The sequence below is a fragment of the Colletotrichum jinshuiense genome, chromosome 7 (assembly GCF_051148585.1).
Source record: "Colletotrichum jinshuiense chromosome 7, complete sequence".
Taxonomy (NCBI): domain Eukaryota; kingdom Fungi; phylum Ascomycota; class Sordariomycetes; order Glomerellales; family Glomerellaceae; genus Colletotrichum; species Colletotrichum jinshuiense.
The window spans coordinates 38,765-52,837 of record NC_139314.1 but is presented as its reverse complement, the minus strand read 5'-3'; the positions used below and the strand labels follow the sequence as shown (position 1 = coordinate 52,837).

The 14,073-nt window shown below is 48.7% G+C and overlaps 3 protein-coding genes across 3 annotated transcripts; 1 reads left to right on the top strand and 2 right to left on the bottom strand.

The window, feature by feature from the left end:
* Positions 1–3,006: 3,006 nt before the first annotated feature.
* Positions 3,007–5,432, bottom strand: EsH8_VII_000013 (common central domain of tyrosinase-domain-containing protein; the record flags this gene model as incomplete). The annotated part of the gene is made up of 8 exons (XM_083270146.1): positions 3,007–3,189; positions 3,260–3,614; positions 3,675–4,043; positions 4,093–4,190; positions 4,251–4,562; positions 4,621–4,956; positions 5,018–5,166; positions 5,225–5,432. 8 exons carry the CDS (start codon positions 5,430–5,432, stop codon positions 3,007–3,009), a joined length of 2,010 nt encoding a protein of 669 aa, XP_083127703.1.
* A 2,265-nt stretch (positions 5,433–7,697) lies between these two features.
* On the top strand, positions 7,698–9,731 carry EsH8_VII_000012 (uncharacterized protein; the record flags this gene model as incomplete). Its single annotated transcript, XM_083270145.1, has 1 exon — positions 7,698–9,731. One exon carries the CDS (start codon positions 7,698–7,700, stop codon positions 9,729–9,731), a length of 2,034 nt encoding a protein of 677 aa, XP_083127702.1.
* Positions 9,732–12,977: 3,246 nt separating this feature from the next.
* EsH8_VII_000011 (uncharacterized protein) lies at positions 12,978–13,595 on the bottom strand (the record flags this gene model as incomplete). The annotated part of the gene is made up of 2 exons (XM_083270144.1): positions 12,978–13,313; positions 13,545–13,595. 2 exons carry the CDS (start codon positions 13,593–13,595, stop codon positions 12,978–12,980), a joined length of 387 nt encoding a protein of 128 aa, XP_083127701.1.
* Positions 13,596–14,073: the final 478 nt, after the last annotated feature.

Sequence of the window (14,073 nt, the reverse complement as noted above, 5' to 3'; positions counted from 1 at the left end):
CCGACCGGCAATCCTCAAACTACACACTCCCTCAAAGCGCCTACCAGATGTCCCCCCCTTACCCCAGCTGCTCCGCACCCTTGTCGACCACCTTCAGCCAGGTCCCCTCGAGACCATCGCCTGGGAGTCACATGTGCACCAAGACGGCGAAAGAAGAGTTGGAAGGTGCCGCGAGGTGGACGCCATTAAACAAACTTGGTGCGCATCTTTGCTTGGAGTCAGGTAATGTAAGCATCGCCATTTACCCCGATACACAGAACTGATTCCACTGACACACCGTCACTGTAGTTCACTACAGCCTCCACCGCCTCCATCTGAATTATTCCCGCGGTCACGCTGGCGATGTTCAGGGCCACCATGTCAACACTCAGCAAGAGAGTCTGCCCCGAAGCGCTCTCGGGGTTCCTAGGCACCTAGCAACAGAAGCCTTGGGAGGAGTAGGAAAGAGAAAAAGGAGGCAGGGACAGAGGAAATCTAGTAAGCCAGGCACAATGACAACGCCAACCGGATATTGGAGCAGCGGGTTCCCATGCAACAGCAACCTATCAGCCTGGAGGCAGGGAGTTCAATGAAGCTCGGCCGACGCACCGAAAAGGGCAACCAGCACAGCACCCTACCTGACTCGTGGGTAGCAGTGTCATGGGGATGTGAAGTGGATCTCGACTCAAAAATTCGTGGAGGAGGGCGGCGACGGCTATTAAGCTACTGTGGGACACGATTCAGGAATCTAGTCAGCCAGCTGCATGGCGAATCAAGCTACGGTTGGGGTTAATTGGGACTTTCTTGGAAACATGGGCTGGTCAAATTATCGAACGACGCTGAGCAACACACACGCTTGATATGGTTGCCTCGCCAAACTCTCAATGTACAACATGGTCAAAGGTTACTGATGACGATCTCAGCCAGAGGTCGAGTGTCTAGCGTCACTGTGGCTCAATCTCATCGATTTTTCTCGGCAATGTCTTCGTCCTTTTGGTCAGGAATTCGTGCTGCCTACGACACTAGAGGGAAGTGCCCTCGCCCCAGAGCGTATCACATGTAGCTCGGGAATATATGACCAGGAGGGAGGTGGCGGAGGATCATGGAATTCACATGTCAGGACTGAACAGGCTCAATGTGAACGCCATTGACAGCCTGGCCTAGGTCCTATGGTTCTTTGGCCTCTTTGGGGAAGACGATGGGGTCAAGAATTACATGGGCCGAGGCGCAGGGGCAAGATCGCGGGGGCCATGTCACCACCTCGACATAATTGGTTGGTCCGAGTCCGCTGTGAGGTGGACAGGACCGATTCAGAGTGTGCGCGCTGTCATGAAAATGGTGCCAGCTGGTGGCATCTGGGTCTGCGTGAGCACTCTTGCACGCCTGTCATGAGCACAGCTCCCGCTCATGGCACCTAGGTGGCACGTAGGATGCAGATAGTTGCAACAACATACGAAGACAGACATACAAACCTTAGCCATGAAGTCATCAGTAGAAGCGACCTTTGGTAATTCATCTCTCTACCTTTAGTTCGCAAGTGACTGAGATCTACTTCCTTCATCCTTCACTCTCCCTCCTCCTCTTCACGACGCGCGCTCAGATATTCACCACACCAAACCACGCTCTTACAAGTAGCATCATATATGATCTCCCCTTCTCTCCAAATTGTTCGTGTCATATCATGACATCCGCTGTTCGCATGGGTCGCTGTTTTGGTTGTATATTCGACCTTGTGCCGGCAGTCTTGCCTTCCGCCGACGAATTCTCGCTGGCAGCAACACGCTTGCTCCTGATGGCGAAGACCCGGTAAGTGGATTGCTCAAGCTGACTTCGTAAGTGGCCGGGCGTGCAATGACGACGATGAGGACGCCCAGTCCACCCGACCGCTGTTCTCGACGTCGCTGTTGCTCTGCGTGGCGCCGCGCCATGCATGTAAATATATGTCAACTAAGACTGGGCGCATGGAAGACGGGGACCTGCTAGGTTGTGAGTTGAGTTGGTGGCTGGAAGGCAACCCTGCCAAACTTACTCTCGCTTACGGAGCTGATTATGGTAGGCCTCAATCGAGCCGATGGCCATGGTGCTTGTGTGGCGGGCGCCGATGAGGTACTGATACTGCTATGTGCAGAAACCGGAAAAAAATGCGATGAGACCACGAAGGTCGAGGTAGAAACTCGGTAGAAACACCGCTTGGCGGGCGATATTGCCATTCTTGTGCGAACAGTAGGATTATAGAGATGGGATGGTAGGCTAGAATGTAGACACTGTGGCTCCGCCTCGCGTCAGGTATTACATATGGAGCAGAGAAGCATTGATACTTGGCAGTTTTCCGCTCGCCGCAATGCATAAAGGAATAGTGACGGGAGAGCGGAAGGCCCTGGCTGCGGGCGGACGGCCTTTGCCTCGTTGTAAATTCGCGATAGCGTGTCAGTCCCGTCTGCAAGCATGTGGATGGGAGCCATTTCTTCCATGTTAAAACTAGGCATTGCGGATCGAGCCGGTCATCTGGACACTCTGGGTCGAGCTTGACAGGGTCGTCTAGGGTGTGAGAAGGTGAGGGGAAGGAATGAAGCCGTCTGTCGCCTTTGAGAAGAAAGAGCAAACGACGAGTTTGGACTCGGCACTAGTGGCAGTGCTAAAGGGTAGGCAGCTTGGGAAATAAATGTATGAGCGCTTTGGCCAGCTGTCTTTCTGGGCTCTTGTGGTCTACACCGCACATGTGAAAGCATGGGGGGACGGGCGGCCTGATGATTCGACATGCATATTATAAAGTGTTGTGCAAATAGAAATCAATTATCTATCTATCTATACACGAGTTTCTTTTTTTATGTGTCCCCTAATCAGACCTACAACCTGCTTATACATAAAAAAAGAGCTAGAATGACAACATCTAGGTGGTTGTAGATAGGTATGCCCCTTAGCTATAGCTTGTTTGCCTATACTAGTATTAAACCTAACCATTTCAACCCTGTGACAATAGAAGGTGAATTTTCATATTGAAGATATTCTTCAACAGAAAGCGTTTGGCTACTGCTCATAATACTCGTCGTCTAGCGCGCCTGCATCTTTGCCCGCGGTTACACTAGGTAGCGGTGTATAACCTTGGTAAACAGACATGTTTCCTTCTTTGTGAAAGTGCTTAGCTTTACCCTTCAGGACGAAAACCTTGGTCTTGTTTAGTTTACTCCAGGGGATGATTTCGCCATCAGTCTAATAGATAAAAGAGATGTACGTTAGTGGCTGTAAATAGTTGATAATATATAGAGTAAAGTAAATTTACCGATACGGCCACCCAGCTCAGCTTGCTGCGAAGATACGGTTCCACATCATCTGGACTAAGGTCTTTAATCTCATCAATGCTTGTATTGATAGCGTCGCTGTAGAGTGGTATGGTTAACGGAACAGACGCGCGTGAGAGAACACCGTCATCGCGCTGCTGCGCGCAGTTGGTGCAGTGAGGAACGTTCTCTGTCTGCATCCCGTTGGGGTTAATGGGGCTACTGAAGGTGAAGATGCTCCCGACGTGGCGCGGTATCTCGAAAAGGCTTGCGCCGGACGCTGTAATCTCATTCTGAGCCAAAGGCGCACCAAGGAAGAAATGAATCGTGTACGGGGCGCCGTTTTCGTAAGCGTAGCTTTCAAGTAAAAAAGATTAGCAGCGAGAAGGATATAATTGCGATGTTTCATTTTCTTACCGGTCGTATTTGACATTGATTACGTAGTCATCGTAAGTGTTGTTATGAATCCGTGGTTGATTTTTGAAAAGATGCCCTCTGTCGTGAAGAAGGGTATATCCTGTGCCATGGTAGGTTGAGTCGACGTAGGTCCTAATGCGGGCAACGTATTGGGTGTCGTTCTCGCCGTCATGACGCTGCAAATCATCGTATTGGTAGCCGAGATTTTCCCAACAGCGAACGGAATCCGAATCAAAATAATCAACAGTTTTGTTGGGGAACTCGTGGTGGAAAGGAGTTAGTTTGTCAGTGGCTGGCGGTTTCGCTTTGGGAGCAAACCAGCTCTTCTCGTTTAGGACCTGCCAGATAGCGAGGAGACGGTCAATGTTACTACTACAGGTTAGGTGAGCAATCGGATGGTTCAGTGCTTTGTTCCTACCAGTGGTGCATGTAGAAGATAGGGTCATAGGCAGCGACTGGTACGTTCATCATGTGCCCAATCCCTCCTTGGAAGCCGCCCGAGCCCCCAATAAACCCCTATTCTTGTGAATTCCTGCGCCTCGGAAACCGGAAACGATTTAACTGTTTGCAACTTACGTGTAGATTGTTGTGAATATACTCGAGCGAAATCCACTGTTCCCACTCCTTGGACTCACGCGGCTGAGAGGTTACAGTAGAGGAAAACGAGGCCCAATCATGAACGTTAGAAAGAAGTCGATAGACTAGATCGCTAACGGGATGCTTTCTAATTTTATGTATAGGATCGTCAGGGTTTTTAGGATCATTGTCCCACCCATGCTGGGCAATGGCTTTATTGACGCTTTCATAGTTGTTGATACCTTGAGATTGACTTTCATCGGGGAGGGAGCTGTTAATGGCCCACCTACTGGTTCCAGAACATTTAGACCACTAATTTGTCACTAAAAGTTAGTGATTGTAAAGTTGAGAGGGGAGTCGATATGCATACCGGGTAAAGTTTATTTTCTTCAATGATAACATCATCGATAGTGTAAGGGCTCGGCAGAGCTCCCATCTTGGTTATCTCACCATTAACCTTCAGCTGATAGCGGTATAGCGGGTTGGGCACAATTTCTGGCTCTAACTGCAGGCCATCTGGCCCCAACGGCACACGGATCTTCACTTCGGGCGGCCTGAAAAGGTTGGGAACTTCAGTCTGGAGGGCCCAGTCCCAGTAAGGTAGTCTCCACTGGGTTGATTCTTTAGTCCAGGTGTTTTTTTCAGTGTCATTGCTGAATACTAGGTCATTTTCAATGACTTCACCCATGAGCTCATAAATCGTTTGCTACAATGGCTTTAGTCTCAGGTATAGGGTTGCTTAAAGAACGGAAAGAACGGGTATATACCTCAAACAGCGCCATATAAGGTCTGTGCCACGTTGGAAAGGTGAGCATATTGTGGGTACAGTAGATTGAGTGAGCTCTTTTGTCGTTGCTTGGGAACTTAGGTGCGCAAGAATTATCCCACGGAATATTTCCTGGATAGCCATGAATACCTACCCGGGGAGGCACTATGAGTAAGAATGATCGAAAGTGTAGCAACAATCCACTCACCAGCGACCTGGAAGTACGAAAGAGTCTCCGTGTAGTGTCTATCATAGAACTTCTGAAGCGCTCGAATGAAAAGAGAGACTTGAATGTTCTTCTCAGGTGTGTTCGTTGCCCATTTTGAGAACTCCATACGGAGTCCAGGATTTGCGCCTGGGGAAACAGGGATCCCCTGAATGAGGACATGGCTGTTACCAGAGACTTTGGAAGACATTTTTGCACGTCTTGATGTTTGAAATTGAATAAAGATAATTTTAATGTTCAATACTAAATAGTATGTAGAAGGGTTCGTATTCTATTGGGGATGAGCTCGAGTTATGTAGACATGGATGACTTGAAGCTTGAAACACATTTTAGTAATTATTTACTGCGCTGAACATTAGAGACACTGAAAATATTATCAGCCAGCCATGGAACCAGGTTTGAGTTCGCCTTGTCTCGTCACATCTGATCGGGATGAAGTAATTAAATCACTCACCTCCCGGTCGTCGCTATTCCATACGCTACGTCTGAGACCCTCAGGAAGCCCTTCTCAGTTCAATTGGCACCGGAATCATAGATGCGTTGGTCGGCACTTATGTCAAACTGTACGCTTGGCAAAACGAACAGCTAGCCACGTTTTTTTGACTAGTTACAAAGCAGATCGGGGCAAGTGAAGTGGAACGGAGCTTGACGGAAGCGGGTGAGTTGACAGCCAGCTTGCCGCAGTGGCGCACCTGGGACTTGAGACATGATGGTTTCGAATCATACGAGTTTTGGTACAGCTATGACACTAGAGACCCTGATTTTCAAGCTATTCCTCCTCAACAGTTATCTTGGCTCAAGTTGTGACGGGTTATCCTACAACGCTGAGCAACGCGAAATTAGCCGGCGCCATGCTTAGCTTGGATTTGTTTTCATCTCTATGCATTCCATCTTTGCCCTCTGCAAGCCCTTATAAAACATTCTAGTAAGCCCCTAAGAGATTTAACTGGTCTAAACGCGAGATGCATTGCCTGATTGGGGCCCAGCGCCAGCTACACCTAATGGAGCAGCTCCATCCTATCAAGCGCTATCCCATTGAGTGCCAACTGAACTCATTTTTGCCGAGGGCGGGATGGAGCCAATAAGGGCGTGCAAACGCGTTAAGTTGACCAATATGTTTCTAATACTTCTATTACCTTTATTTTCTAGTTATGCTCGAGGTACTAACAATCTCTATCAATACAAAGCGCGACATCACAATCTAAGCAGCCCTTTCATGTCTTCCGCTGTAGTGGTTGTGCGAGGTTATTCCCGAAGATCTCAGCCAGCGCCTTACGTGACCTTACAACCCTTAGAGCACTGCGTGCGATATGAGCAGGGCGAGCAGACCTTTCTCGACCCCTTCTGATGGTCTTGCCAAGGAATAGAAGTATTCCTTTAGCGAGGTGGACCCGGATTGAGCAAATCACAACATGGTACCGGTGCTACTTCTCAAGATTCCAAAGCCTCTAGATGCCCGTGTGGACAACTTCCTCCTTCAGCACTCCTGATTGGAGAAGACAGTACCTTGCCATTGTGGCTTGGTCGAGATTCTCGGCACGCTCAAGCTGAGTTCCTCGCGACAATCCGTCCCAAAGATATTGGTTGCTCGCCGGCTTGCCAACCCACTGTCGTGCGGATCGGGGGCGAGTCAATGTCAATGGAGAAGCCCCCGCAGAAGAAAAAACACGGGCGCTTAGGTTATCTTTTGCAATTTTTGACGGAGAGTATGCATTGCATTGCGCTAACGTCCAGGATCCTTGCAGAGGAATAGCAAGGGTGTACTTGGCTCGGCTTGGAACTACAGCAAAACCCCTGCCTCGAAAGGCTTTGCAGGTGTTGCAACGCTGTTGCCTGAATCCTGATCCTTCCTGTCTTACTTCTCAGCCTTTCCCATTAAAGTCGCCAGTTCTATTATCAAACCACATTGCGCAATTCTCGCTTGACAGCACTTCTTCAGTTGTAGTTCATTGAAATATTGCCAAGCCCTACAGAGAACTAAAAGATAAAAAGCCGTTCAAATGACAAAAAGTGACGTGGTGTAAGAACAGAATGACCGGCTTTAATACCTAACGTCTGGTAGAAAGCGCACAACACAGCGGAAGTGCTACTCAGAGCTAATGCTACTTCGAACCAGAATCTCGAGAGCGTTCCCACCAACCTTTGCCCACCGACATAGAGAGGGGGGGAAGGACCCACAGCTAGGATCATTACCCCCGTAGCCTTGGGCTTTATTTTGGTTTAGGCTGCGTTGAAAGTCCTTGCGTGACAGGGGGGCTGCCCCGGTCAGGAACACTGTAAGCTCAAGATGTGGAAATGCTGAGAAAAATGCGAGGTCTGGGCAGCGTGGCGTACGGAAGCTGACGATTATTGGCAGGTTTGCGACTGGAGGAATTAATATAAGCACTGTAATGCCGCAACCCATCGCGTTCATGGAGCCTCACAGGCTAGTCATGTTTCTCTGTCTTCCTGCGCCATGACCGATCACGGCTATTCTTACGTCGGCGCTCCCGCCGAGGATATCCAACTCGTCTCTTCCAAAAATCCCCATTCAGACGTCACCACGACCGAAGCAACGCCCGAAGCACCTCTCTCGACCTCACGAAGCCGATACTTGGCACGAACGTTTGTCCTATTGCTCGTTCCCCTCGGTATCACGGGCTATTACTATTGGATATGGCTATATTTGCTTTCCCGAGACCTCGATGAAGCGGTCAAATACGGGTCAGCCAACGAATCATGGGTGTTTTGGTCCTGGTTCATCGTCGGTGTATTCGCCTTGGACTGGGCGGCGCACGGTCTCGTCGGAGTCGAACTCGCCATGTTGGAGACATCGTTCTGGCGAGCCCCACATCTTATCGGGCTCTTGAGCCACAGTGAAGGAACCTGGGGCGGCCCAGGCGGCTGGGTCAAATGTCTCACGAAACTCTTCAAAGAAAGAAACATCGCAGCCATCACCAGCTGGTATACTTCATTGAATACCTACAGGCTCTGGTACCTCCTCGCCTTCCTCACCCTGTCCTTGTACGTCGGGATGCCCCTCTCTGGTATCACCATGGAGCTGTCCGACGGTTACGTTCCCTTGGACGAGGCCCCGATGGTGGTTGGCCGCAACTCGACAGACTTCAATGTCAGATATCACTACCAAGGCTCAAATATCGCCACTCTGTCAGGGAATGCGTGGAAAGTGGGGTCGCCGGCTGTGCTACCTGGGATCAGCATCATATACACGTCAAAACAAACCAACCGCAAAGACCTTGACGACCTGTCCCAGATCCCCAACAGCTTACCAACCGACCCCGGAAGCCCTGAGATGTTCCTCGTCCCCCAGGCGAGAGTCCCCGTATCCGGCACAATGTGGGGTTTGCGCGCTGAATACAACTGCTCCGTCGTCGAGGACGTGTCCGAATTCACCATTCTCGGTCATTACAGGGGCGCCTCTTGTTTCGGTGGTCCACAAGAAGGCTGTGCCCACGCCCATATGGTGGACAAGTCGAGCAACGTATGGTCTTACATGGAGATCGGCGCCAGGATGCCAATGATTGGACCTCCGCAAGTGTACTCTCCGACATACGACGAAACCGCTCCCGATGCGTTCGGACCCGGCAATAATTCCCAGCTCGACATCTTTGAGTACGCTCTGTGGCAGGTTCGCGTGAAAGCCTCTTACGACGAAATCAAAAACTTCAACAACACCGTCGGCCCTACCGTCAAAGGCCTCGATTCCCCTTTCATGAAGGCGGATAACGGTTCATGGGTCGCCAATGCGACCTTTTTCGACCAGAAGAACTACACCACGAAGGCAACGGCGAAGAATGATGCTTGGCAAAGACTCATCATCCAGGGACGTCAAACCCTGGAAGTGGCCGCTCCGATCGGGGTCCGGTGCGTGATTAAATCAGCGCTCGGCTCAGCCTCGATCGATCCAGCGACCTCGACCTTCTCGGACTTCAGAACTGAATATCCCAAACCGCCGAACGATCCGGAAGTGAAAGCGGCCTCGGCCGTTAGCCGTCTGGGCACCCAGCTGGAGCTCTTCATGACCACTGCCGGCGTGGACGATATTTTTACCTCCATCAACACCCGGGCTACGATTGCCGAGTCCAACTCGGTCAGTTTGACGAAGTTCGTGAGCTCGCCGGAGCTGCAGAAATCGATCTCGATGGCGTACGTGAAAGAGGCCCTGAACCTGATGTACGACGGCCAATACGGGTTCGATGGCAGCTGGCTTCACGGGCAATTGGCCTCCTCCAAGAAGGGCAAGATACTGACGACGGGCGACCTTTCGCCCTTGTCGGCAGTGATTCCTTTTGCGATATGGACCTTCGGGTCTTTGGTACTCGGGCTCGTGTACGGATTTCGACGCAGGGCGGCGGACTCCTTGAGTGGATTCAGCGTTTTCCGGCTCGGTGTTCGCTCGGCTGAGAAGCTGGAAGATTCCGGGCTCCTGGAGGCGAAGGAGGCTGAAGATGTTGGCAAGCTATGGCGCTTGCCAGGGTCGTTAGACTAGTTGTAGTAGGTTGAGACTTCCATTTAGATATATAGAAATCTACGTTCAATGTCAAACTAAAATTAGGCCTGGTCTGTGTTAAACATCACCTCGTCAAGGACTTGTACGCCGATAACACAAGACGAATAGTTAAGCCAAGGATCATGGGGTAATTAGCCGATTGGGAGTTCTGCGTGAGAGGTGGATGTCAGGTCGCGCGAGGGATGCGCAGTTCAATGGTTGCTACTGCGGGAGTTGGCTGCAATTGAATGATATTTGGATGACGAGACTCCTGGTTGTGCACGTGGTAATATGTCACGACCACACCGAGACAGTGTGGTCGGTGTGTAATCAAGTACTGTCACTGACATCTGAAGTATTAACATACAGAAGCTCTTCATCAATCAAGTTTTTCAGCGACGGGTCGAACAATAGAGAGTGGTGAAACTCCTTGGGTCGTAAAGGACGCTTAGCGCAAAGAACCCACAGAATACAAGGCAGAAGCTGGTCCATATTAGTGTTGTCGCGTCTCAGCATGTCCTTGAACTCGTGGAGGCCGCGGGGCATCTCCGCTAGTCTCTTCCTCAAGGCCATTCCACCCCGAGCGTATTCTTTATTAAAAACGTCGACGACTAATACAGCCTATAGAAATACCCCTGAGGCTTTTTCGATAAGTTTGGGCTGTAGTTCTTCTTTGAGCGCTCTATCGCGAATATGGAGACGAATTGCCATGTGCTTGGCCAAGTCTTCGGTGTGGCCTTTTTGGTCCTCCAACGTAAGTTTGATTCCCTTCCCAACGTGGATGTAGGGGTAATGGTGGCTAGAGAAGCCTATGCGAAGTTTGATGTTGAAATCTGTGGCTTCCCCTGCGAGATCTTCAAAATACTCAACCGTGTCCATGACTTGCTGCTCATCGCATTCATTGAGAGCATCGATAAAACACGTGAAGTGCCGTTGACTGAGTTCAACTTGATCCAGGGCCTATTTCGACCACCTAACCGCCTTAGAATCGTTTTAGCCTCATCAGTCAAAATGTACTATATTTGCCTTGCTAGCCTGCGTAGCACTCTGCTAAGAATTGGAAGACATGGGCATAACCCTAATATAAATATCACCCCTAAAGATATAAAATATTTATAGACAAGCCTGTGTCGAGTAAAGGTTGTCTCTTTATCTTGTTAACGGTTACAATAACAGTCGCATCCACCATTAGCGCTGCTGTAGTTATAGGTATTCAGATCAGCTTAATTCTTTAAAGCCAAGGACTTGTTAAACTTACTTATAGTACGCTTGGGTATTTTCTGCTTTGAATGGTGGGTTATTCCTGCTGCTACCGGCGCCACACTACAAGCAAAATATTAGCTAAAGATAAGTGATGAGTATATTGCCACATGCTAACATACCGGTTGCTGACCGCATCTATTCTTACATTCAGCAATATCTCGAGAGGAGCAGTTGTTTGGCTGTATGCAGTCAGCATTTTTCACAAGTATTTGAGTTTGTCGTTATGCCTACTCCTCTATAATCATCGTTTGGGTAGCAATACAGTACCACTGCAGTGGCTTGAGAAGCCATAGCCGCACCAACAAGAAGCTTAGTTAGTTGCATCTTCTAATAAATAATTGGTGATTTTGGAGGTATTTGTGAGGTGGCTTGAAAAAGGTAGGAATTTCTAGCAAGATGAGATAAATATAGATATTTATACTGATTGTGTGCATCTGTATCCCGTCAGCTGCCAAGAAACGCAAACAACAACATGTCCACTTTAATTTCCGGTTTTACTCTAGAAATACCACTGTCTAAATTATAATTAATTAGGTTAGTTTCTAGGCCTTACTTCCACTATGTTTTAAAGTTTTACCAATTTATTTAATGTTTTTATTTTGTTGTTTACAACAGGATTGCTTATACAGGCTAAAGCTCGCTAAATATCAATGTGGTATATTTAATGCTGTAAGTTGGTATTTAGAAGAGAAAGGTAGGAGGTTGGTAGTAATAGCAGTGGAAATGTAGACGTAGCTGTCGTCAGCCAGAAGATGTTATCTCCAGGCTCCGCTGTTGCGGCTTGCTGCTGCTGACCGCCTGCCTGTATTCTAGTCACGTAATCCAACAGTTTTTCCAGCTAGGAAATCACGTTAGAATTAATGAGGAGATGGTAAAAAGCACCAACCTACTAGCTGAAATAGGCAGGTATAAGCGCCTGCAGGGTTAATACATTATTGGAACGGATCTAGCTATCTAAATAAGTTAACGTTGATGTCATGTGCATCTAGCCACTTTAACCCCAACATTTAGATTTCAGCTAGTTCATTAGGACACAGTTAAATTACCCAGCTAGAATACAGGGTGACGGCCAGTAGCAGCAGCCAGCCGCGGCAACGGCTGCGGCAGTGGAACCTAGAGATCCAACCATTAGGCCGCTAACAGCAATGTCTTCACTACTGCTGCTACTGCCAACCTACCTACATACTCTTCTACACAGCAGAATACATTACTAGCTTTAACCTTCTGTTCACGCTTGAATTAATACCTGCATAGGTATCCTGCAATACCATCACTAATAAGTTGTTAACCTTATAGTAACCACTAGATTCGTGGTCAGGTTCACTGGTACCACTACAATACTGTAAATCAACAAGGTTTGACTGAAGAGATAGACTGTTAATTCGCCTTCTCCGTTCCGACTATTACAGGTAGAATTAGCAGTCCTGTGCTAACGAAGCTATTATAAACCCTACATAGTCTGTTTCAACCAAGCTGTCTAAGAATTCCGTAATATCTTTAAATCTCTAGAAGAAACAGGCTTTAATTCTAACCAGTTGGTAGAGCGTCCATCATGTAGAAAAGAAATTTATTCACAGCACTTATTCAGATGCAACCTCATGCTTTTAAGACTAAGAGAAATTAAGCGTATTTACACTATTTTCAATAATGCCTAAAGGCGGATTTTCCTTAACTAAACTTGAGGAAAATCTACCAAGTCAACAAAGTAACATATCTCTCCCCTTCGCTTCCTCTTGGTCATTTAGAAAATGCGGCAAGTTCTTACTACCTCTTAACCCTAAGGCTATATCTAAATACTTCTACTAACAACTAATTTAACTTGAACTATCACGAGGGACCTCCTTCCCACCCTCCAAGTCAGACTCCCAACCTTGTTCCTCCTTACTAGTTACCCTAATAGATTTTCCTGTCTTCTCAATTGAGAGCCGCTACGTAATAGAAATCTTGATGACCTCTCACGGAGTAGCAGATCTTTAGAAGACATCACACGCCCGCCCCCACCGAGGGCAGAGCCGGAATCATCGTTTCGCATCTGTCCAAAAGTGCCCTCGGCATCTGGCCTGTGAGCGGGTTGTATGCCGGCTTCTTCTCCTCTCCCTTGTGGTCTTCGTCAAAAGCTTTTTTGTCGAATCGCAGCCTCTGAGCCCAAAGATTTACACTGGCGGTCGGCATCTCGTCACCGATCTTCTCCGACTTGTCCCGAAAGTCCTTCCAAGGCATCGTCTTACTGGAACCCTGGGGCTGCCAAGCCGGGTCTTGGTTCTTCTGCGCATCAAGGAACAAAGACCAGCGCTCTCTGTATACAGGCAGATACACGGTCTATTGCACGGAAAAGTCAGTTGGTTAGTCTCCATCTATTCCGAATGGGCGAGGAAAGAGATGGGTGGAGAGAGTGGAAGTTTTGCATCAACTCACACTTCCCCCAGAGTGAGGTCTGAACAGGCTCTATTATCGGCAAAAGCATCCACATTTGATTTTCCCATCCACGAGGATATGGAAAAACTGCTGGCTGGCCAATTTGGGACTAGGCTCCGCAACATCGACAGTGACGACTGAGCTGAGCGGCAGCTCGAGCTGCATCAGCTTGTGTACGTCCTCCATCTTAGCATGTGCAGACTTTTAAAAGGTAGAATGTAGGTTAACTCGTATGCATTGCTTAACCAACCAAGACATCTGAAGGCGGGCAGACAACCCTCCATATACAAGATGAATGGCTTTTGCCTGTGATTAACAGGGATTAAATCACCATTCCATCACTGCTGAATTGTCTCACTTCAACACAGGCCGCGTCCCTTCTTTTTCCGACTCGATCGCCAGGCGGCCAGTGGGACCGGGAACGAGTATTTTTCTCCTTTCTGTGAGGTCCGCCTGGGTGACAGCAAAGTGGAACTTCGTCATCGAGTTAAACTTTCCGCTCTTGCCGAACCACGCCTCGTCTTTCTTCCCCTGCTCACGGCCTGGTTTCCTGGTCGGATGCAGCAGTCCGTTCTCACATGTGAGTGTAATCTCAGCACCATCAGCATCCTGCCCCGCCGACGCTAGCAGTTGTGTTTCGCTTGCCGGAGAAGTCTCACTTATC